This window comes from Peromyscus leucopus, chromosome 8b (assembly GCF_004664715.2).
Source record: "Peromyscus leucopus breed LL Stock chromosome 8b, UCI_PerLeu_2.1, whole genome shotgun sequence".
Taxonomy (NCBI): Eukaryota; Metazoa; Chordata; class Mammalia; order Rodentia; family Cricetidae; genus Peromyscus; species Peromyscus leucopus.
In genome coordinates, this window is record NC_051086.1 from 98,249,991 (window position 1) to 98,272,654 (window position 22,664).

The following is a 22,664-nucleotide window of genomic DNA, read 5'->3' on the forward strand; positions in this document are numbered from 1 at the left end:
AGGCTGGGTTTCCCAGAGCACAGGCGGAATATAGCCCTTACTGGAGGTGAAGCTGATTAAAAAGTCCCACAACACCTCTTCCTCTTTCTCGGCAAGTGCCACCTTAGCCCCCCTTCACGCCCCCTCTTCTGTCTTCGGGAACTGGGGTAGCTGTGACCTAGGGTCACAACACACATGGCCTCATGGTTTGGGGGTTGTCATTTCATTTCTCTGAGCCCCAGAAATGGGGGTCCCATTTAATTCCCAGAGGTGTGGAGGTGACCCAATGGGATGCTTGAAACATCCCCTAGTAAAGAGTACCACAGGTGGGTGACTGATTTTGTTCTTATTAAGGGAACCAGTAGACAGTAGGGGAGGGGCAAAGGCCAGAGGCTGCAGGAGAGGCTTGCTGAGCAAGGCACATATGGGGTACTCCAGCAAACTCAGAAGACAGTTTGGACCATACAGGTCTATCTAACTTGGTTGGAAAACTGAGACACAAAGGAGCTTTTTTTTTTTTTTTTTTTTTTTTTTTTTGAGACAGGTTTTCTCTGTGTAGTCTTGGCTGTCCTGGAACTCGCTCTGTAGATCAGGCTGGCCTTGAACTCATAGAGATTCATCTGCCTTTGCCTCTGAGTGCTGAGACTAAAGGTGTGGGCCACCACCACCACCACCAGGAACATAAAGCTTTTTGTTTCCTTCCTTCTACTTCCTGGTTGAGATTGTTCATCTAAAAGAAATTCATTAAGTGCCCACTATGTATGTGTCAAACACTGGGCTAAGGCGTGGCTCCAGGAGCACAGCCTAGGGACAGAAATAAATCTATACTCATCATCTCTGCATAGACTTCGCACTGAGCGTCCCCACCTTTGACTGACACAGCACTGTGTCCTCAGCTCCTTCTACTGTTAAGACCCTTCCTGAAAGAGGGGCCTGGAGAGATGGCTCAGTAGTTATGAACATTGACTGCTCTTCTAGAGGACCTGGGTTCAATTCCCAGCACCCATATGGCAGCTCGCAACTGTCTGTAACTAAAGTTCCAGTGGATCTAATTCCCTCACACAGACATGCAGATGGAACACCCAATGCACATTAAAAAAACAAAAAACAAAAAACAAAAACAAACAAACAAACAAAAAAACTCCAGAAGGAAAGCCAGTAGGAAGGGATGGTGCCAGAGCGGAGACTTGGAGCATGAACATGAAAGGCTTCCCATCTTCTCTTGTCTTCCTCCTCTCTTCCACCACTTAGGTAGCATATAGGGTTCCCTGATGCCCTAGGCTGTCCTAGATGACAGATCTCCCCCATTTGCAAACCCAGGGAAGTAGGTCTCAATTTCTCCAGCTGGAGCCTGCTTGTCTCTTTTCTTAGTATGTTCCATAACAGGGCAACCCAAGGATGAAGATGTGGAGCCTCTGGCCACTGGAGAACTGTGGGGGCTGGGCAAGCTTCTGGCCTCATGTAATCCTCTCTGCTGCAGAGACTGGGTTATGAGAGTCCCTACCTCTAGTTGACAACCCTAGGGCTTCAAGGTGGTGGCTGAAGGGCAAGCCCACCTGCTAGACTGAGGACACACAGGAGGGGAGGGAAGAAATTGTCAGGTTGTAAGAGCAAGCCTTAAATAGCTCCCCTCTCCCAGAAGAGGGCCCCGAGTTCAAGATTGGCGCCTCTCACTCGGAATGAGAGCAGAGACTCCCTCCAGGAGAAACAGGCACTTAGGGGATCTGCTCATTAGCATGAAATGCAAATAGGCCTGGCCTCATTTGCACAACTCAACGCTGGGATTTGGCGAAAGGGCAACCAGGAAGGTGACAGCGTAGCAGCATCTCTGCCCTCTTCACCCCACCTTGTCAGCTGGCGGGAGTAGGAGCTGAGATGGCCCCAAACCCATGTCGTGGTGCCCAGAGGTCTCTGGAGGATGTGTGGGTTGTGCAGCTTTGCCAGGGAAGATTATCTGGGAATCAGGGGCTGCAGGAGGTGATCCAGTCCAATCCTCAGCTTTTTCCGCAGTGGCTTGTGCTTTCCTGGACCACCGAGACTACGAATCCTGTCGCTTCCATCGTATACACCCTATGCAGATTGTGGAGACGTTTCCCTGCGTCTAACCTCAAACACTTCCAGCCCACCCTCCCCCACGCTCAGAATTCCGGTGGCATTTGGGTCTCTGACACCCACAGCCTTTTGGAGGCACCAGTGGCGTGAGGGAGCTAGAACTGACTGAGCCCCTGAACACAGGGAGGTGAGGCAGGGCGAAAGCCAGGGTCTCTGCTTGCAAGTACACGCCTGGAAAGCAGGCTAGCTCAAGTGCCCCTCCTAACAGAGTAGTGGAGGAGAGTTGACTCTGTGGAGCATTCTTCTCTCAGGCAGACTTAAGCCGTATTGGGAATCTGAGAAAGGGGAGAAACTGAGGCACAAAGTGGAGCTTTGCATGATGAAATTGGTAAAACTCGGTTCTAGGAGTCATTCCGTTCCACAACACTCGAGGCCCAGAGTGGCCTTTACAGGTGGTCTCCACTTTGGGGCTGCAGGTAATCCAGGCTCTGTGGTCTGTCTGATGCCACTCCTGAGGACTACGTTTTTCCAGAATGAAGCCCCTGAGAATAGTCTCCACCCTGCAACGATCTCTAGAAGCAGGAGATGACCCTCAGAGCATCAGCAAGAAGGGTTAGAGTTAGGCCAGGGTCAACGTCTTAGAAGTGGACCAGGGATCTGGACCAGTAAACCTAAGAGGCTGGTGGAGGACACTCCTAGACCACACCCACCTCTACCTTTTTAGCCTCGCCTATTTGCCTCAGCCTGAAACAGCGGGCATTCCATTTTTCTTCCCTTTCCCGAGACTGGCTCCGGGTTCAAGCGCAGGGTGGGTGGTTAACCAGGTGGAGAACTAATTTCGCTGTGGGAACCCGGTAACATTCCTAACTCCTGTGACTGTCTCCCTTCTTTTCCAACCCTGCTTAGAGCTAAGTCCTGCCTTCTGGCTGCTGTCCAATTCGGGGGTCCTAAACAAGAAAGATGTCAGAGGCCCGTAGGTGCTACCCCAGGACTCAATGCCAAATTCTCTGATTTCTAGAGGCTCCCTCCAGGGGCATCCCAAAGACCCCCGAGACCAATAGAAAAGTGGGTTCGGTCTGGGCAACTGTCTGATTGGCCCCAGCCTTCGGGAGCGAACCCAGGGGCAAGAGGAGGGGAGAAAGGCGGTCCTGGTTTTGGGGTGGGAACCGGATTCCAGCTGTGGTTCTCTCCCCCGATATCCCCCTCCCGCACTGGCACGGCGGCTGACCAATAGAAGGGCGGCTCTGGACCGGTGACGCACGGCGATTGGCTGTGAGGTTGGCTGGGGAGAGGCGGGGCCGAGGCTTGAAGTTGGAGTGAGGGATCCAGCTGTGGTGTGCGCCGGGCTGCTCGCCGCCGCTTTCGCTCGCTCGCTCCGCGTCTCGGCCGGAGGAGGAGGCAGTGGCGCCGGCGACAGCTACGGCAACGGCAGCCACGGCGGCGGCGGCGGCGGCGGCGACATCTCCGCCTCCACCCCCGCCCGGGACGGCCCCCCACCGTCTCCCCGCCCCTCCCGGTCCTCTAACCCGCCGCGGGGCGGAGGAAGGAGCCGGCCCCCACCCCCTCCAAACCCACCCCCAAAGAGATCCCTCCTCCCCTCCCCCCGACCGCCTCTGGCGCGGAGCCGGGACGATGCTGACCCCTTAGATCCTGCTCCAGCTGCGCCGAGGGAAGAGGGGGCGCCCCTCCCCGGACCCTTGCCCTCTACCGGGTGGCCCCTTTCTTCCTCCCTCTCTCGGGGGCTGCTTGGCCGAAGGTAGCGCCGATTCGGGCAACCGGAGCCTGGGCGCGAAGCGAAGAAGCCGGAACAAAGTGAGGGGAAGCCGGCCGGCTAGTCGGGGAGCCCCCGGGAACCCAGGGGAAGCGGGACTCTCGCCAGGCGGGGCTTCCCTGCGACCCGGCGCCCCGAGGGCAGCATGCCCCTGCGGGCAAGGGGAGCAGGGCTGAACTGGCCCTCCTGGGGGCTCAGCAAGCTCTCTAGAGCCCCCCACATGCTCCCCCGCCGGGGTCCCCCAGTTGCTTGAGGACACCTCCTCTGAGGGGCGCCACTCGCCCCTCTTCGGACCCCCCGGGGCTCCGGCTGGACAGAGGATGGACGAGGAGGAGGATGGAGCGGGCGCCGAGGAGTCGGGACAGCCCGGGAGCTTCACGCAGCTTAACGACCTGTCCGGGGCCGGGGGCCGGCAGGGGCCGGGGTCGACGGAAAAGGACCCAGGCAGCGCGGACTCCGAGGCGGAGGGGCTGCCGTACCCGGCGTTGGCCCCGGTGGTTTTCTTCTACTTGAGCCAGGACAGCCGCCCGCGGAGCTGGTGTCTCCGCACGGTCTGTAACCCATATCCTTCTGGGCACCGCGATGGGCCGGACTAGGGGGTCCACAGGGGGGCGGGTCGTGTTACCGGAGGGGACCGAAAGCCAGGTGAGTTGGAGAAGTGAGCCTGGACTGTGGACAGTTGAGAGGGGCACTGCTGAGGAGGGGAGGGGGCGTCCAAGTAGAAGCGGAGACTGGAGCAGGTCTGGTGGGTACCCCAGATGAGCCCCACCTCCGAATACACACACCTCAGTCTTCCTTGGGCGGGGGTGGAGGGGTAGAGGATTGAAATCCAAGCTAGGAAAAGAGAGGAGACGTGACCCTCTGGTAACGCAGCTGGATGCTCTACAGATGTGGGCAGAGGAGGGTCGTCATCCTACAGATGTGGGCAGCTTCAGGAGTCTGGGCTTTCTACTCCTCCAGCTCGCCCGCCGCGGGTTAGCGAGCTGGGTTTGGTTTTCGAGTTTGGGGGCAGGGGTGGAGAGGAAGCTGCGGGGACGGAGGAGGGGAGACCGCAATCTCCTGGGGTTTCCTTATGCCCCCGCCCCAAAGTTTGCGGCGGATTCTAGGGTCCAGTCGCCCAACCTGGTCCTCAAGGCTGAGGTTTTTACTGACCTAGCGGGAAATGGGGGGGCAGGTCCTGTTACCCCCCCCCCAACACCCTCCCAATCCGCGGGTTGGAGGCACAACAAGGAGATTTCGGCGGCGGCTGATGTCAGGGGTGCAGAATGAGAACAAGATGTGGTGAAGGGGGAGCTGTCTGCCCCCAGAGCTGGACTGTAGCCCCTTTCAGAGAGAGCCCAATGCGGCCAGCGCCCTCCCCGCCTCAATTCTTTATCTGATGTCGGGTGCCTAAGGTTGGGTTGGGGAGTTTTGCGCTGTTTTTTTTTTTTTTTTCTTGTGGGGGGAGACCGACAAGAGCTCCGGCAAGTGGGGGATGGGATTAAGCTCGTCCACACACTACGCCTTCCCTTTCACAAATCAGAGTGTTCCAGCTGATGGCAGACCAGGTATGGGAAACCGCAGTCATCTGAAAGTGTTGGGGGGACCAGGAGACCGCCAGTGTGTTCACTAAGGAGGACTGAGGTCGGGCACCCCAAGCCTACTCTGTGGCTAGGTTTTGGAAGTGCATGCCCCACATTCCAGGCAGATGAATTTTGCTCTTCACCCGCACCTCTTCCTAGCCTGGAGCGGTCAGGGAGCCCCTACTCCTCTAAAAACCCGTAGCACAAAGCACAGGCTTGACTGACGCCCAGCTCTGGGGTACCAGAAAGGTGGGGGCTGGCTGGCACCAATATCCCAGGAACCCCTAGTCTCTTTTGGCTCTCTCCTTCCAGCCTAGAGGTTCTCTGGGACTCAGGGTGGGAGACCCCAGTTCTGCCCTGTAGCCCCTGGGAGCCCAAGCGGGGCTCTGCTTTGGAGAGGACAGGGGCAGTGGGAAGCTTGTGCCGCCTTCTCTCTGCAGCGCCGACGCCTCTAGTGCGCAAAGCAGGATATGAGCCCGAGTCCCCCACCCCCTGCTCTACCCTCTGTGAGTCTTCAGGAGCGCCCCTAATCATCCTTCCCGATACTTTGCCCCTTCTGTCCTTCCTTCCTTTCTGAGCTGAAGAAAGGAGAGCAGCGGGCTCTGAGGTCTGTGATCTCTCCAGCTGCTGCTAACAGACAACACATCTTGAATGGTGAGCCTCCATCCCAAGGTCCCCTTCTCCGTGGCAGAGCTGGAGATGAGAAAAGAAGCCCTCCTCTCCACTCCTAACCATATTATGAATGGGAAAGCCCCAGCAGTGCCTGCCTTCTCGGCCTCAGGGATCCTGGGGTAACTGGAAGATCTTGTCTCCTCTTCTTCCCAGTGCCCCCTAAGAACAGAGCTCTTGGCAAGCATCTCTGCCCACTTGCCCTATCTCCAGGTGGAGGATCTGGAGGTAAACGCTTTCCTGGAAGGAGATAAGAGACTAGGCTTGTAAGAGGGAAGAGAGGTGGGACTCGAGTGTTAATCTGGAGGCTGGGGAGCAGGCCCAGTCTGGAGGGGGTGGTCTTGGTTGTGTAGAACCTATGTCCCTATAGCTAGACTAGCTAGCAGGTCAACTGAGGGTAGGCTGAGAACAATTTCTTGGTAAAGGGGGTTGCCTGCACTGTGCTCCCCATCATTCCAGCTCCAATCCTATCCAAGTGACAAGGGCCACTGTATTTCCACTGCCAGAGAGGGGCTCTGAACTGCCCCCCCCAGCTCCCCCCTGTCCTTTCTCTCTTTTTGGTTTCTGCGAGGCGTCTGTTGGCTCCAGGAGTCCCCAATGTAGGTCATGAAGACACTGGTCCTGAGGGACGTGAGGACAGTCTTCCCACCCCCAGTTAACTGAAACTAGTTAGCCTTCTTACTATACTTTTCTTGGCCCCCTCCTCTTGCAGCCCCATTAAGAGGCCAGATTTCCTAGAATGAAGAGCTAGATGCAGGTAGGAAGTGTGTGTTCGTGTGTGTGTGTGTGTGTGTGTGTGTGTGTGTGTGTGTGTTGGGGAGGAAGGACAACAAGAGGTAGAATGGACACGGAAGTATATGTTCCTGTATTGGGGAGAGCAGAGACCTGGGCCCCAACTAGCTCTCAGGCAGGCCACAGCCTCCCAGGTTACAGGGAATGCTGGCCTTTGCAGTGTGTTTCTTACAGTGTGAGGGCGTGCATTTCCCCTCCCGGGAAGGAGTTCCTAAGCATTCCCTCTCGGGCTGTTGTGTCACATCTGGAAGTTTGTGTAGGAGTTTCTCCAAGCTCAGAGCCCAGCACAGCTTTTTCTCATTTGGAAATCACAGGCTGGCATTTGGGATGCCGAGAGAGGAGGGGTGGGAGGGGGCCAGGGAAGGAGAGGGGAGCCTGCCAGGAGTTGGGGGGAGGAGAAGGGGGAGGCCTGAGAGGCAGGAGTCCTAATGGCTTCCAGAAGTGAATGTGAGTGTGAGGCTGTGTGTCACTGTGTGTGTCTGAGTGTGTGCCTCTAGAAGGGAGGAGGCCCTAGGAATTTCTGTAGTCTTCTTCCTTACCATTGTCCCAGTGCCCAAGTGTGCCTATGCTTCCCGAGGGAGGATTCTCCACTGGGTCCTCAGAGGAAGTGTGTGTGTGTGTGTGTGTGTGTGTGTGTGTGTGTGTGTGTCAGAGGCGGGGAGGTTATTTGAATCTCATATGTTCCTCGTCCCCTTTCCAAACCCTAGCCCATCTAGAGAAGATTCTGGGGAGAAGGGCTAGAGGAAAGAATAAAGTGGAACTGGGGGCAGGGGATCTTGGGCAATCTGTCCCAGATCCTCCTTTCTTCTGGGTCATATAGACTCCTTTTCACGCACTCTGCTCCACTGCTGGGGGACTCCCCATCACCCCGAGTGCCAGTTGGAGCCATTCCTGGGATTACCCCTCCACCCTGCCCCCCTTCTGCTGCTCCCGCCCCAGCTCTCACCCCTCCCTGCCTGCCTCAGTCGGGATGGCGACAGACACACTGCTCACACACACAGACACGCACATGCTCACACACACACACACACACACACACACACACACACACACACACACGAGTCACAGACATTTGAATCAGATTTCTGGCCTATTTCCCCTCCCAAAGATTCCAGTGGCGTTCTCTCTTGTGTCTCTGTGTCTCCTGTCTCTGTCTCTGGGTGGGGCTGGCTGCCTTTCGGGCAGGCTTCAGTTTTCAGTTTTGTTGGAAACCTCTCTCCCCACACACCCACACACCGGAGCTGGGGGTGCACAGGGAAACAGACTAGTTAGAGGGAGGGGGCCTCTGTTGGGGAATCCCCTTTTCTGAAGGGGAAAAAATGAGCACAGGCCATCAGACTGAACCCCTGAATCTTCCTCCACCCTAGGGAACATTGGATCCCATAGACCACCAACCTCCCTGTGGCATGGGTGAGGCAAGGACCTGGCCCCCAACCCCCAACTCTTATTAGAAGGCCAGAATTCCTGGGTCCAGGCCAATTTCCTCCTCAGTGTTCCTTAGTCTCACATTTCCAGACTTCTGGGAGGGAGGGAGGCAGCTAGAAGACCTGCTTGCTGTCTGGGTTCACACCCCAGGCCCAGGGCCTTAGATCTATAGTTGCCAGGCTAGGCAAAAGCTGTGTCTAGATAAAAAGCTATGGAGAAGACTCATTTGTGGATATAACATGCTCTATTTCCCTCTCCCAGGAAGGAGAGGAGGGGGAGGGAGGGTAGAGAGGTCCTCTTCTGCCATTCTCTTTTTCTCTGCTTTTGATGGTGGGCTGTGGGGAGGAGAAAGATCCTCCCCTCTCCTGCTCCCACCCTTTGGGATCCACTCCAGCCCGGACAGTCACCATAGCAACAGTAGACATGTGACCGCACAGGTCTCTCATAGTCACTATGGCAACCAGTGTCCCCCGTTCCCTTGGTTACCATGGAGATCTGTCACATGGTTTCCCCCCAACCTGATAACCTGTGGGTCTCCCTGCTTTTCTTTCCTTGCATGGACAAGAGAGCAGTCTGGGCAAGGGGAGAGCATGTGTAAGGGGGGGTGTCTCTTTAATTACCATGGCAACAAATCCACACCACCTGGTGACACATTCTCCTGTTGTTATGGCAACAGAAGAACATCACACAGTGACATACTGCCATGTTCCCAAGGAAACAAGCCCCACCCCGAGAAGGGTGAAAGACCCTCTTAAATAGTCCTCTATTCCAGTTATTCTAGATTTTATACTTATCTACAGTGAAGGGGAAGGTAAAGTGCAAGGCGTGTACCTGGGTGCAGGCTGGATTGCCAAGGGGCCTGCAGAAGGGAATTTTGGTGAAGAGCCTGATGTGGAGTTGTCTGGGGTCAGATTCTGACTACCAGAGGCCCCAGTCTGAGCCTGTAAAAAGTAGGCACCGGAGAGGGGGCCGTCTCCTCTGTGGGGTCAACTCTGTTACGCCCCATATCACTGTGACTGATTTGTCACCGCAGAGGGGAACATCAGGAAAACCTGAGTGGGGAGGCACATCTGGCTTCTAGATCAGCAGACGACTGACTGATGCATTAGTTCATTCATTCATTCATTCACTCTTCCCGTGCACCCATCATCTGCTATGGACTACACACTGCACTGGGCTCTGTGTGTGGGTACTGTGAAGGATGTAGCTGAGTATCCTTACCTGCCAGGAGCCTAGAGCCAGCACGGAGAAGAGCCAAGCATATGGATGACTTCACTCGGTAGAGTCACTGCCATTAGATGTCCCAGTACATATCCTGGGACCCTTCTTCCCTACTATTGTTCCCGCGGGCCCTCCTGGGTGCTGCTTCCCCTGCAGAGAGGAGTGGGTTACTTGGGGAGCAGAGACCAGTTATTAAGGGTAATTGTGTCCTTTCCCTTCCAAGTGGTGGCTTTCTCCCTGTTTTCCAGAGTGACCCCTGGCTGACCCCCATTCTGGAGAGAGATCCGTCGGCTACACTCAGGAAAACAGCCCCATAGAAACACTTCATTTCCCCCTCTCACCTACTATCCCGCTTCAAACCCAGGCTTTTATTTTATTTTATTTTATTTTATTTTATTTTATTTTTACTCTTGGTTTTTTTTTTAAGGGATGGATATGAGGGAAACTGAAATGTCTCAGGATTTCTAGGGTGCTAGGCACAGGAGGTGACAGCCATGTGCACCCAAGAGAAGAGAGCCTGCGGACAGGAATGAGGAGGGCTTCGAGGTGGTTGAGGGAGAAGTCAGTGTTGGAGATTCAGCACAGTGATGGGGACCACCCGGGAGGATGGTTTGGGGGTCTCTGAATCCTCCTGATGATCTCTTCGTGCCTGGTGGAAGCCTTCTCGTCTCAGAAGCAAGGCTAAGACAGGAAGGGTCCGTGGGCTCTGGGGCCCTGAGTGGACTGGCAGGACAGACAGCCACCACCCCTTCCTCTTTCCTTCCTAGACTCTGCTTTGCTCTTTCTGCCTCGCTCCTATTTTTCGATGAGGAAGCTAGGCTGTCTTGTTGTTCACCTGTGGGGTCCAGGGCCCGGAACCTTCTTTATCTAGAGGTCATCTTGCATATTCTCGTGCCGATGGGCTGCAGGTAAACCAAACCTCTCAACAGAACTCACCATGCAGAAAGGCCCGGGACAGAATTCCCTCTGCCCCTAGCTGCTTGGGTCTGGGTTAGAAGGTACCAAAGGTGTGGCGGTCGCCTGGCCACGTGTATGGTGCCTCTATTGCCCACTCTGCACAGCTGAGGCTTGTACCAAGTACAGGGTCTGGCACGGGTCTTGATTCCAAAAGGCGTGAATGTGACGAAAAGGTTGAGGATTTGGAGAAGCCAGGGAGCTGGTGGTCGGAGAGAGAGCCTTGGGCTCCTGTGAAGTGGCGAGGGGGGGCAGAGCTGCAGATGTGGGCTTTCCTTCTGGTACCAGGGCTGTCCCGAGTCCCTGCCTGCTTGGGCAGTTATGGTGCAGGGGAGATAATGGAGTAGACCATGAGCTTGGAAACCTTCGTCTCGTCTTGGCTCCTTGAACAACTTTGCCATATGACTTGGCTTCAGCTCTCTGGGTCTTGCTGTCCTTGGGTTGTGGGGAAATTAAAATGATCCACCCTGGATGCTTCTTCACGGGGCTGTTGTGAGCAGCAATGGTGGCATTGTGTGAAAGTGCGTGGTAAACTGTAAGGCAGGCTTAATCCGACTGTAGGTTTGTGTAACACATTCGCATACATTATCTCACTTGCTTCTCACATCTCCCCAGTGCGGTGGGGAGAGGAGGATCAGATTCAGAGCAGATTCATGGAGCCTGGCATTTCCACAATCAATTCTATTCCCTACGTGGCTTGTGCAAATAGTCAGGGTATTTACGGCCTCCTCTACCTTACAAATGAGGAAGATGGAGCTGGAGAGAGAAAATGACCATGGGAGGCCCAGTCCCTTCCACCTCACTTGCAGTGTTTCCAAAGGCATTGGGAGCTTAATTGATGGGTCGCAAGTATTAGGTATGGCATGGGAGGCACCTTTAACTCAGGCTCTGGATAGCTGTTTCCTTGACCCCTGGCACCTGGTTCGAGCGCATCAGCATGCTGGTCATTCTTCTCAACTGTGTGACTCTTGGTATGTTCAGGCCATGCGAGGACATTGCCTGTGACTCCCAGCGCTGCCGGATCTTGCAGGTGAGTGTGTGTGTGTGTGTGTGTGTGTGTGTGTGTGTGTGTGTGAGTTTCTGTCTGTCTTGTCTGCCTGCCTGTCTTGTCTGTCTGTCTGTCTGTCTGTCGTGTGTATTAGAGGAGGGGTTGAGTGGTTCTTGGATCTTAAAGCCCTGAATTCTGGTCTGCTAGAAGCCCCGATCCAGCTGGTGGGCACTGGGTGGGGTGGGTGTGTCCCCCATTCTCCTCAGTTTCAGCAGCTCCTCCCCCCCACCTTAGGCCTTTGATGACTTCATCTTTGCCTTCTTTGCCGTGGAAATGGTGGTGAAGATGGTGGCCTTGGGCATCTTTGGGAAGAAATGTTACCTGGGAGACACTTGGAACCGGCTTGACTTCTTCATCGTCATTGCGGGGTGAGGGCTAGGGCTTGGGTTAGGGTGGGGGAGCCTTGGGCAGGTCTCCTGCCTGTCTGGCTGTCCACTCTGCTGTTCCTTTTGGGTCTGCTCTCCTCTGAGGAGACTGTCATTGCTGGGGGTGCCCCTGACCCCTAGACAGAGAGCTGATCTTCAGCTTCCCTTGGTGGAGGAGAGGGAAGAGTCCTAGGTCATCCTGCCACCTCACAGCAGGATTCTTCACTGGCCTCTTGCACATGGAGTTGGCCGCAAACTCAAAGGGCCTCCTTCCCCGCCCCTCCCCACAGGATGCTGGAGTATTCGCTGGACCTGCAGAACGTCAGCTTCTCAGCAGTCCGAACAGTCCGTGTGCTGCGACCGCTCAGGGCCATCAACCGGGTGCCCAGTGAGTGACCCCTTAGCCCTGGCCCCTGGACAGAGGGCCCTCAGAGGAAATGTTTCATGACCTGACCATTTGAAGCTGAGGCAGAGGAGGGCACAGTAGGGACCCAGTCAGAGCCTCTAACCCTGGTGTTATCACTAGGAAAGCTACCTGGGGGAAAACCTCTATTCCACTCATTTCAGCCAGGCTTTGGTCCAAAGTCTTAGAAACACCTCACATGACCCCTTTCCAGGGGAATAAGGGTGGGTGGGGACCAGAGGAGAGCTCATCAGACCAGCAAGAGGAGACACAAATTGTTAATGGTCTTTTTGGTTTTCACTGGTGTGACGGTACTGGCACGCAACACCACTTCTCTCAAGACAAGGCCACTCCACGCCTTACCCTCCGGCTGTGGTTGCGTTTCTCACCCCCCACCCCCACCCCTTTCCAACTCTTGCAGTGACTGCTGAGACCATTATCTAAATTAAACCGCATTGGTTTCTGGAGCCAGCAAAGGTTTGGCAGCATCAGCTCCCCTGACGTTCTGCCCCTCCCCCTTTGCAGGCCCCCTTTGCAATTCCTCGGCCTGCATAAGCTGCAGATGGTCCCCACTGGGGCCTCAGGAGGGGGCGCTGTGCCTTGCCTGATGCTGTAGTAACTCTGTGTGTGTGTGTGTGTGTGTGTGTGTGTGTGTGTGTGTGTGTGTGTGTGAGATTCGGTTACCTCTGGGAGGGCAGAGCTGCTGAATGAGGGCCGGAGAGTAGGGGGGGCATGCTCCATGTTAACAGGAGATCCAGAAGAGGGGCGTGGCTGGCCTCCTCTCCCAGGTGACAGTTGCTAGATTGATGGACCTCAGACTAGCTCCTGCTGTAATTCCCTTTAATGCAAGCCCCGAGGAATTGCTCTCAGTTGGAGCTCTGAGGAGCTGAAGGAGGGTGGAAGGAACTGAGGGGACAAGGACTGGCCTGGCCGGCTGGTCAGGGAAGGGTGGCTGTAGTCACCAGGAAGGTTAATCAGTTGCTGTGTTAGTGTTTAAAACCTTTACCCCTGAGGAAGCAGAGCCCACACAGGGCACTCTTTGGGGGTCAAATGGACCACCAGAGGTCCATCAGTTTGACAAGGGCTTGGGGGGTCTGGGTCTCCTAAAGGCTAGTTCAAGTATTTGGGCTATTGAGTCCTAGACCTGGAGTGAGGATGGAGAATGGATCCCTAATGGGGCTTTTATTTGGGATTGGAAATGCCTCTGGTGCCTTTGTCCACAGAGGGAGCATTAGCTGCTATACTCCCAAGAAGACAGAGTTGTATCTTCAGACCCTGATTTCAAGATCCGGATGCAGAAGGGAACAGAGATGCAGGGCTGGGGGCTGGGGGTGGGCTCAGAAACCTGGTAAAGTGCTGGTCATCTTGGGTGCCTTCCAGCCTTCCTCCAGGAGATCTGTCTCAGTTTCCCCAATGGCCCTAGGGGCCATCATTTAGGAAGGTCAGGTGACTGTGTCTGGTGAGAGGAGGAAGTGGGAGGTGTGTGTGTGTGCCTGTGCTTTGGGAAGCAGGATTTGGAAGCACAAAAACCTAAATTTAAGTCCTGGCGCCTACATTTAGCAGCTCCCATCCTGAGCCTCTCACGTCACTTCTGTGAGCCTCAGACTTCTCATCTGTAAATTGGGGGTGATATCATCAGCCCCATGGGGACAATGGGAGAGTAAGGTGGGACTCAGAAATCTGAGAGGGCTCTGGAAACCATAAGTGTTGGCACCATACAGCAGTTCATATGGGTGGACCGAGGGGCTTCAAGGGTTACCTGGGAGATGTAGGCATATCTGTCCGTCTCTCCTCCAGCTTAAATTGGGTCTTCTCAGCATCCCTAGTGGGCCCTTGTGGGAAAGACTGCCAGGCCTGTGGCACTCAGCCTAGCTGGGCGAGCCTGGAACCCTCAGCATGGCTCTTCTGCCTCCACAGGCATGCGCATCCTCGTCACATTACTGCTGGACACCTTGCCTATGTTGGGCAATGTCCTGCTGCTCTGTTTCTTCGTCTTTTTCATCTTTGGCATCGTTGGTGTCCAGCTGTGGGCAGGGCTGTTGCGGAACCGATGCTTCCTCCCTGAGAATTTCAGCCTGTGAGTGGTGGACCGGTGGGTGATGGACTGGGGGGCTGTGGACCTCTCTTAGTCCCTGGCTTCCTGTTGCCATGGATATAGCTGTTCTCCTATCTGGCATGCATTTGGCTCTCAAACCTAGCTACACATTGGAATAAACTGGGGCATTTTAAAGCCCTGATGCCCAGGTATGCCTTCCAGAGATTCCCGTTGCATTGACCTGGGGTTCAGCTTGGATCTAAGCATTGAAGAAGCCCTTCAGAAGTCAGGCACAGTGGTGTACATCTTTAATCTCGGAACTCTGGGGAAAGGGTTGGGTGAATCTGGGTTTCAGGCTGGCTCAGTCTACATAGTGAATTCCAGGTCAGCCAGAGGTACATAGTGAGACCCTGCCTCAAGAGAAAGAAAGAAAGTGGGGGGAGGGGAGGAAGGGAGGGAGGGATGGGGTGGGAGGGAGAGAGAGAGAGGGAGGGAGGAAGAGAAACTCCTTGAGTGCTTGCCTAGTATGCACAAAGCCCAGGGTTCAATCCCCAGCACCCCATAAACTGTGTGTTGTGGTGCACACCTGTGATCCCAGCGCTCAGGAGGCAGAGACAAGAGAATCAGGAATTCACAACCCGTTTGGCTACGTAGAGTCTGAAGCCAGCCTGAAATACACGACAAAGGGGTGGGGGAGGGGTGGGGAAATAAACTCTTCCTGGTGATTTTGACTTGCAACAAAGTTGGAAAACCAGTTCCGTATTGTGGTCCCCTGGACTCTGGAGTTCCCGACCAAGCTCTCCTATCCCTCACTGCTCCTTTCCTGTCCACAAAGCCCTGTTCGCCCAATCTCCTCTCCCACTTTAGGTCTGGCTTCCTCTGTGTGCCTCAGTGTACCCACACCAGTCTTTTCTTGGCTCCTCCGTGGAGAACCCTGCTCCCCAACTTTGCCTCTGTCTCTTCCCTCACCCTGCAGCCCCCTGAGCGTGGACCTGGAGCCTTACTACCAGACAGAGAATGAGGATGAGAGTCCCTTCATCTGCTCCCAGCCCAGGGAGAGTGGTATGCGCTCCTGCAGGAGCGTGCCCACCCTTCGTGGGGAAGGTGGTGGCGGCCCGCCCTGTGGTCTGGACTACGAGGCCTATAACAGTTCCAGCAACACCACCTGCGTCAACTGGAACCAGTACTACACCAACTGCTCTGCAGGCGAGCACAACCCCTTCAAAGGCGCCATCAACTTCGACAACATCGGTTACGCCTGGATCGCCATCTTCCAGGTGGGGCCGTACGGGCCTTGGGGTGTTCCCCCACCACAGTCCCGGGACACAGCCTGGACTGGGAGTGCTCATCCTTGGGGTTAGGGTGGGGGCCAGGGCCTTGGTGGAAGAGGCGGAAGGAGGCTTTAGGGGTCCCAGCCAGAGTCAGCCGTCTCTCTTGCCTCCTCAGGTCATCACCCTGGAGGGCTGGGTCGACATCATGTACTTTGTGATGGATGCTCATTCCTTCTACAACTTCATCTACTTCATTCTCCTCATCATCGTGAGTGACTCCTTCAGCCTTCGTGGGAGAGGGAGATAATGGGGGTGCGGAAGGAGCAGTGACTCGAGGGGACGTTCTTAGCTCTCAAGTCCTGTAGAGGTGGTGGCGTCTGCCATGCTGGGGAAGGAGAGGGGGTGAGTCAGGAGACATCCAAGGTCAAGGCCAGACTCCACTGCTGCTACCGTTAGGACCTTTTGTAAGGCATCCCCTTTGAGGCCCCGGCCCTGCGATAGGCTTCTGATTCTTTACCCGTTAAGTAGAGGGTTCTCAACCCACAGAGCTGTCGTCACCTTCTCTAGGGGTGCCCAGAAATGGCCAAGTGTGGTTCTGACTTCATGAGCTCCAGGGGAGCACTGCTGGCATTCTGTTGGAAAAGAGAAAGATGTTAAACATCCTGAAATGCTTGCAACAAAAAAACTGTACACTCAGAATTCCAATCAGTATCGAGAAATACTGTGAGATCTCTTATTTCTTCCAGCTCTGAAATTCCAAGGCTTTCTGAAAGCAGAAGACAGACCAAAGCAGTATCGTTTAATCATTTTAATCACTACCAGTCATAGGAGATGCTTTCATGGCTACCACTTATGGCTGATATTTATTGGGCACTTACAGTGTGCCAGCCACTGCTCCCCGAGGCTTGGGCATTTCATCCTCACCATGATCTCATTGCCACCTTTGTTTTCCAAGCAAGGAAAATGACTTTCTCTCATTTATCTGCCCCCACCATGTGCCTTGTCTAAACTGTGGATCAGTCTTGCCGGGGAGGGCTGCCAGTGCTGGTGTGGCTCTTCTTCCTTACATGCTCCTGTGATGTGGCCACTTCAAGGATGGTGGCCTCTAACTTCTAAGTGAGAACTCAGAGCTCTAGAGGGTTGGCCACTAGTCCAAGATCATGCAGGAAGTCAGGGCTAGCAGTGGGATGTCAGCTCCAAGTTACCAACTCAAAATCTAGCCCTTCCATTTTCCTGTCACCAAGAGCCCAATGAAGAGCCAGGGGGAGGGTCAGATACTGAGAGAAGGAGATTAAGAATGAGATTAAGAAGCTGGGCGGTGGCACACGCCTTTAATCCCAGGACTTGGGGAGGCCCAGGCAGATAGATCTCTGGGAGTTCGTAGCCAGCCTGGTCTACAAAGTGAGTTCCAGCCTAGCCAGGGCTATACAGAGAGACCCTGTCTTGAAAAACCTTAAAATAAAAATTAAATAAATAAATAAACTATGAATAAGATTAAGATCACTGAGGACTAGCTTCAGAGAAGTGGGCACAGAATGAAGCTCCTTCTGGGGAGAGAGACAATGTGTAGGCTCTGAGAAAGGGCGTCTTCCCTAAGCTACCACAACTTTCCCAGGTGTGAAAGAATGACCAAGCTTGGAGCAGAGCTTGGCTGTGGACCTTTACCACCCCTGACCATTACCACAGTGGTGAGGCAGGTACTTCAGGGTAGCCGCTGGCTCATCTGATCATTGTTGCTGTTCTCAAGCTTGCTCGGGTGGGGGAGGGGTAGACCGGGACATCAGGGGCCTAGTTTCCACCCTCCCACACACCTCCTGAAAATTCTTCCCAAACAGCTCTCTGGAATCACACTAGTGAAGCTAATTATCATAATTACTAGGACATGAGCTAGAGAAAAAAAGTCCGCTTTGTCACCACAAATATTTATTTCCATCATTCAGGCTTGTTGTCTAAGCAGTAGGTTACTCAGGGTCCTGGGGGAAACTGAGGCATGGAGGTGGGGACTGGGGAAGGATGGGCAAGTCAGAATGACGGTTTTGTTAGTCTATAAGGGTCCCCCTTTTCAGCTGGGGATACTGAAGTCCTGTGGTTAAGTGTCCCCCAAGATCGTGCAGCTAAAATTGAAATAAGTGGGAGAATTATGAGTAAATCTCAAAAGGTTTTAATCCGAGTTGAAGGTTCTCTGTCCCCAGTAGTACATTTCTACGGCATTCTCTCCAACCAGAAACTGGGGAGATGCCTTAGCGTCTCCATGCATACGCGTTTAAAGGCTGGGAACTGGGAGATACCAGCAAAGCATGCTATCACCAGCAGTAGCAACACCCTGAACTTCCACAGGGTTCAGTGTCAGTCTTACTTAACTTGGTCTGTGTTAGCTGAGTGATGGTGGGCTAATTGCTTGACCAGTCTGAGCTCCAGCTTCTCCGCTGCCCAGATGGCCAGTACCAAAGTGTCTGCTCCCCAAATTATCGTGACAATAAAATGGGAGACTGCCTGGACGATTGCACACCCCATGCCTGGCCCACAGTGAATTCATTGATCGGGGCGGCCGGCCTCAAGATCCGCTTTTCTTCAGGACGTCTCCTCTTTCTGCCCCCACCCCTGCAGGTGGGCTCCTTCTTCATGATCAACCTGTGCCTGGTGGTGATTGCCACACAGTTCTCAGAGACCAAGCAGCGGGAGAGCCAGCTGATGCGGGAGCAGCGTGTGCGATTCCTGTCCAACGCCAGCACCCTGGCAAGCTTCTCCGAGCCAGGCAGCTGCTATGAGGAGCTGCTCAAGTACCTGGTGTACATCCTCCGCAAAGCAGCCCGCAGGCTGGCCCAGGTCTCTAGGGCTGCAGGTGTGCGGGCTGGGTTGCTTAGCAGCCCAGTGGCCCGTGGTGGGCAGGAGCCCCAGCCCAGTGGCAGCTGCTCTCGTTCACACCGTCGTCTATCTGTCCACCACCTGGTGCACCACCATCACCACCATCACCACCACTACCACCTGGGTAATGGGACGCTCAGAGTTCCCCGGGCCAGCCCAGAGATCCAGGACAGGGATGCCAATGGGTCTCGCCGGCTCATGCTGCCACCACCCTCTACACCCACTCCCTCTGGGGGCCCTCCGAGGGGTGCGGAGTCTGTGCACAGCTTCTACCATGCCGACTGCCATTTGGAGCCAGTCCGTTGCCAGGCACCCCCTCCCAGGTCCCCATCGGAGGCATCTGGCAGGACTGTGGGTAGTGGGAAGGTGTACCCCACTGTGCACACCAGCCCTCCACCAGAGATGCTGAAGGATAAGGCACTAGTGGAGGTGGCCCCCAGTCCTGGGCCCCCCACCCTCACCAGCCTCAACATCCCACCTGGGCCCTTCAGCTCCATGCACAAGCTCCTGGAGACACAGAGTACGGGTGAGAGCGTGGGTGGGTGTGCTGGGACCCCACAGTTGGAGGCTGGGTGGTAATCTAGAAGCGTAGGGGTCCGGAGACTGAGGATCCAGGGCCCAGGGCCCAGGGCCCAGTTTCTCATGCTGCTTCTTGTAGCCCTGGCACCTTCAACCTGTTCCATCATTTCTTTTGAGCCCTAACCGTTTCATCTGTTCAAAATGGGGACTATGATTATTGTATTACTACAGTGTAGGGAGTAACGCTAGCTGTCACACATGCGCACCTACCGTGTGCTGCATTCCATGCCTTTGGCCATACCATCTAACTACGGCTGCCCGATGTATGCCTGTCACATGCTTTGCAGGCAAGATCTGCTTGAGTCCTCCAGACAGGCTGGTAATTAAGCTTGCGTGCACCCTTGCGGTGTGCATAAGACACAAGGTGGCTAGGGGTGTGGGTGAGTGTGACCTCGAGACCGTCTGTCTGACTCTGCAGCCCACTCTGCGTCCTTTGTCCCAAGGCTCAGCGGGGGAAATGGTGTGTGACTGTGGCAGTCTGGTGCCTCACAAGGTGACTGCTGTGAACAGAGAGACCTGGAGCAGGAGCAGCCCAGTGCCGAAAGCGGCCAGCCTGTGGGTGGGACGTGGGTGACCTGGGGGAGTGTGATGCTTGCCCCCTTGTAGGCTGGCTACCCTTGCAAACACAGCCTGCGACCCACGTTTCAGGGAGGATGTGGTGATAGAAAGTAATGGGATATGTGAGATGTCCCCTGGGAGTGTGTGTGGAGACCAGACAGTGTCAGAACAGAAAACAGAGTGAAAGGTTCTTAGGCTAGCTCTCTCGCCGCCCCGCCATGGGTCGTGGAGGATCAGTCACATCTCACACCTAGGCTTCCATTTCCCACTGTGTAATAGGTGGGATTGAGGCTGTCACTACTGTGGGAGCTAACGGATGGCCTGTGGTATACAGATACATTCAGGAGGGGGACATAGCATTTTGTGTCTACTGGAGGTCAGGCCTTGAGCCAAGGACCTCCTCACACTTGCTTTACCCGAGTAGTCTCTGAGGTATCATTCATTTCTCATATTCTGTGACCAAAACAGGATTTAGATGGATAGGGATGCCTTGGAACATGTCCCTGTGTGTATTCAGAACACATCTGGTATACTATGTGTGCTTGTGGGCATGAAGGAAGTGTGGGTTCCATGTGTGCATGTGTATATGAGGGTACAAGTGTCTGATTTACATGCATTTGGGTATGGTGCTCCTTCCTGGTGTCTGTATGCACATGCACATATGTGCATGGGTCTGGTATATAAACATTGGATGGCATGGGAGTGTTTGGGTACACATGTGCTTGCTGTGTGTGTGTGTGTGTGTGTGTGTGTGTGTGTTGTAATATATAGATTGCATGTGTTCACTATACATATGCACAGTATGTGCATGTAGTGCGTATGTATGTGTATCTGGTATGTGTGTCTGGTATGTGTGGGTGGGTCCCAAAGATCCCCTGGGAAATGCTACTCAGCACTGTGTGTGTACAGGCCTGCACTCTCTAGGGAGGGGAGACGGTCTAGGTTCCTGGCAGAAAGTTCCTAGGGCATAGGCCATAGCTTCATAGGACATAGCTGTACAGGAAGGATCACAGAGGACATGGTGCCTACCTCTTTACCGCAACCCTAGGATTCTCAGAATCGACCATCAATAGGGTGCTATTGACATTGGGATAGTCTGTTATTCAGGGACACCCCATCACTAAGTGCCTACCACAGCCATCACTGTAACCCCAGCCCCTCTCTCACAGGCTCCCCATCCTCCTAGGGCAGGGGAGCTCCTGGTGAGCGTCCTGATCCTCTAACACCTACTCTTTTGTTCCAGGAGCCTGCCATAGCTCCTGCAAGATCTCCAGCCCTTGCTCCAAGGCAGACAGCGGAGCCTGTGGGCCAGACAGTTGTCCCTACTGTGCCCGGACGGGGGCAGGGGAGCCAGAGTCCGCTGACCATGAAATGCCGGACTCAGACAGTGAGGCTGTGTATGAGTTCACACAGGACGCTCAGCACAGTGACCTCCGGGACCCCCACAGCCGACGGCAGCGGAGCCTGGGCCCAGATACAGAGACTAGTTCTGTGCTAGCTTTCTGGAGACTCATCTGTGACACATTCCGGAAGATCGTAGATAGCAAATACTTTGGCCGGGGAATTATGATCGCTATCCTGGTCAATACACTCAGCATGGGCATCGAGTACCACGAGCAGGTAAGAATGCAGCCCAGGCTGGCTCCAGATAACTGCTTCTTCCCTAGGGTTGATTCCTCTTTGTGTGGAAGTGGCTGGGAGGTGGAGAGATGAAGTGGTGGGTGGGGTCTCTAGAGGGTAAGCGCAATGATTGCTATATGCTTTCTGAATGGAAGTCGCCCAGGCAGGTGCCGGTTTGTTCTGTCTGGGAAGGTTTCTCAGAAGAGGGAGGCTTTATGTGCACAAGTAATGAGCATCGCATGTGTCAAGAAAGCCACCAGAAGAGACTTGGGTCTTTGGAGAAGGCAAGGCAAGCGGGAGATGTGCTAGCTCAGTAAGTAGAGGGTGATTGACAGGCAGGAGGGCCACTCAGGTAGAAGTGAGGGATTGGCGGTGTTGAGTGGATATGCCTGAGAGAACATCAGGGTGCAGCCGCAAGGCAGTCTTGGCTTGGTCTCAGGTTAGAGCCTTGCTGTGAACCAGGGTGCCTCTGGGTAGATAAGAGTGCCCAGAATGGCCAGACGGCTAGAAATGAGCGAGTTGAGGAGCTGCTCCAGGAAGCGGGGTGTTTAGTCAGGAGAAGAGGTTCAGCAGGGACAGTGAGCTGTCTTCAAATATTTGAAGGACTGTCGTGTGGAAAAAAGAAGCTTGTTCTGTGGGTCAGCGGCTGCCAGCTATAGATCTGGGCTGAGAGGGGGAAGCTACCTCCAAGCTGTGCAGGTGGAATGTGTAGGGGGTAGGGGACGACACTGGCCTGGGCTGTCTAAAGAGGCTGGCCGGTAGCGATGCATGTGGGTCCTTCCGTGCTTTTCTCTCTCACACTGTTCGTCTGGGTGCTCTTGCCAGCCTGGGGCAGCAGAGAGAGAACTGGCCACCAGAACCTCTCTTTTCCTGGTTTGGAACTGAGCATGCGCCCCTCCCCACCCTACCCCCGTTCCAGATCCCCACAGCCCAGCACGATATAGGAGAATTATCTCAACCAGTAGGGTCTAGTCAGGGTGTGTGAAGCCAGTAAAATGTCCACTTTTCAGAGGGTTTCGAAGCCCCGTACCCTCACCCCACCAACCTCTGCCCTGGAAATGTCATGAGCATTTGGCTGTTACTTAAACGGCCCTGTCTGGCCAAACACACCCCCGTTTGTCACATCTCATTGGCTCCATTCTCTCTCGTTTGAAGTGTCAGCGAGGTGTGTGTGTGTGTATGGGTGGTGGAACCACACACCGGCTGCGGTGCCAGTGGGTGGCCATGCATGGCACTGGGTGGGCGTGTTGTGTCTGGGCTGCGTGGGGCGTGGGCATATATGCACATGCTGGCTCTGCCAGCCTCCCGCAGAGAGGTGTGCTACTCTGCCAGGTGGCTGGGGGAGAGTGGGGACAGCATTTTCTCCTTCTGTGACCCAACAGAGGGCAATCCCTAACCTCTACCACCTGGGATCCCCTAGCCTGAATCGCCACCTCCTCTGCTTCCCTCAGTGTGGGTTGTGCCGGTCCTGCTCTCCCAAGGGAGCAAGCACATT

General features: G+C 54.7%; 1 protein-coding gene across 28 annotated transcripts in view; it reads left to right on the forward strand.

Annotated features, from left to right (window-relative positions):
* The first annotated feature begins 3,366 nt into the window (after positions 1 to 3,366).
* Positions 3,367 to 22,664, forward strand: part of Cacna1g (calcium voltage-gated channel subunit alpha1 G) — a 65,468-nt gene continuing 46,170 nt past the window's right edge. For 18 of the 28 annotated variants that reach the window (XR_005090456.1, XR_005090455.1, XR_005090457.1 and 15 more), the window contains exons 1-9: positions 3,368 to 4,364; positions 11,344 to 11,455; positions 11,708 to 11,841; positions 12,129 to 12,226; positions 14,159 to 14,318; positions 15,253 to 15,553; positions 15,723 to 15,815; positions 18,155 to 18,938; positions 20,793 to 21,169. Coding sequence is in view for 24 of the 28 variants with exons in the window: in XM_028868950.2 (XP_028724783.1) it covers positions 4,123 to 4,364; positions 11,344 to 11,455; positions 11,708 to 11,841; positions 12,129 to 12,226; positions 14,159 to 14,318; positions 15,253 to 15,553; positions 15,723 to 15,815; positions 18,155 to 18,938; positions 20,793 to 21,169 (2,301 nt within the window). In the remaining 4 variants the exon portion in view is untranslated. Of the gene's footprint in view, positions 4,365 to 11,343; positions 11,456 to 11,707; positions 11,842 to 12,128; positions 12,227 to 14,158; positions 14,319 to 15,252; positions 15,554 to 15,722; positions 15,816 to 18,154; positions 18,939 to 20,792; positions 21,170 to 22,664 lie in introns of all 28 variants that reach the window. The other 10 variants (XM_028868944.2, XM_028868941.2, XM_028868940.2 and 7 more) reach the window with 6 other exon arrangements.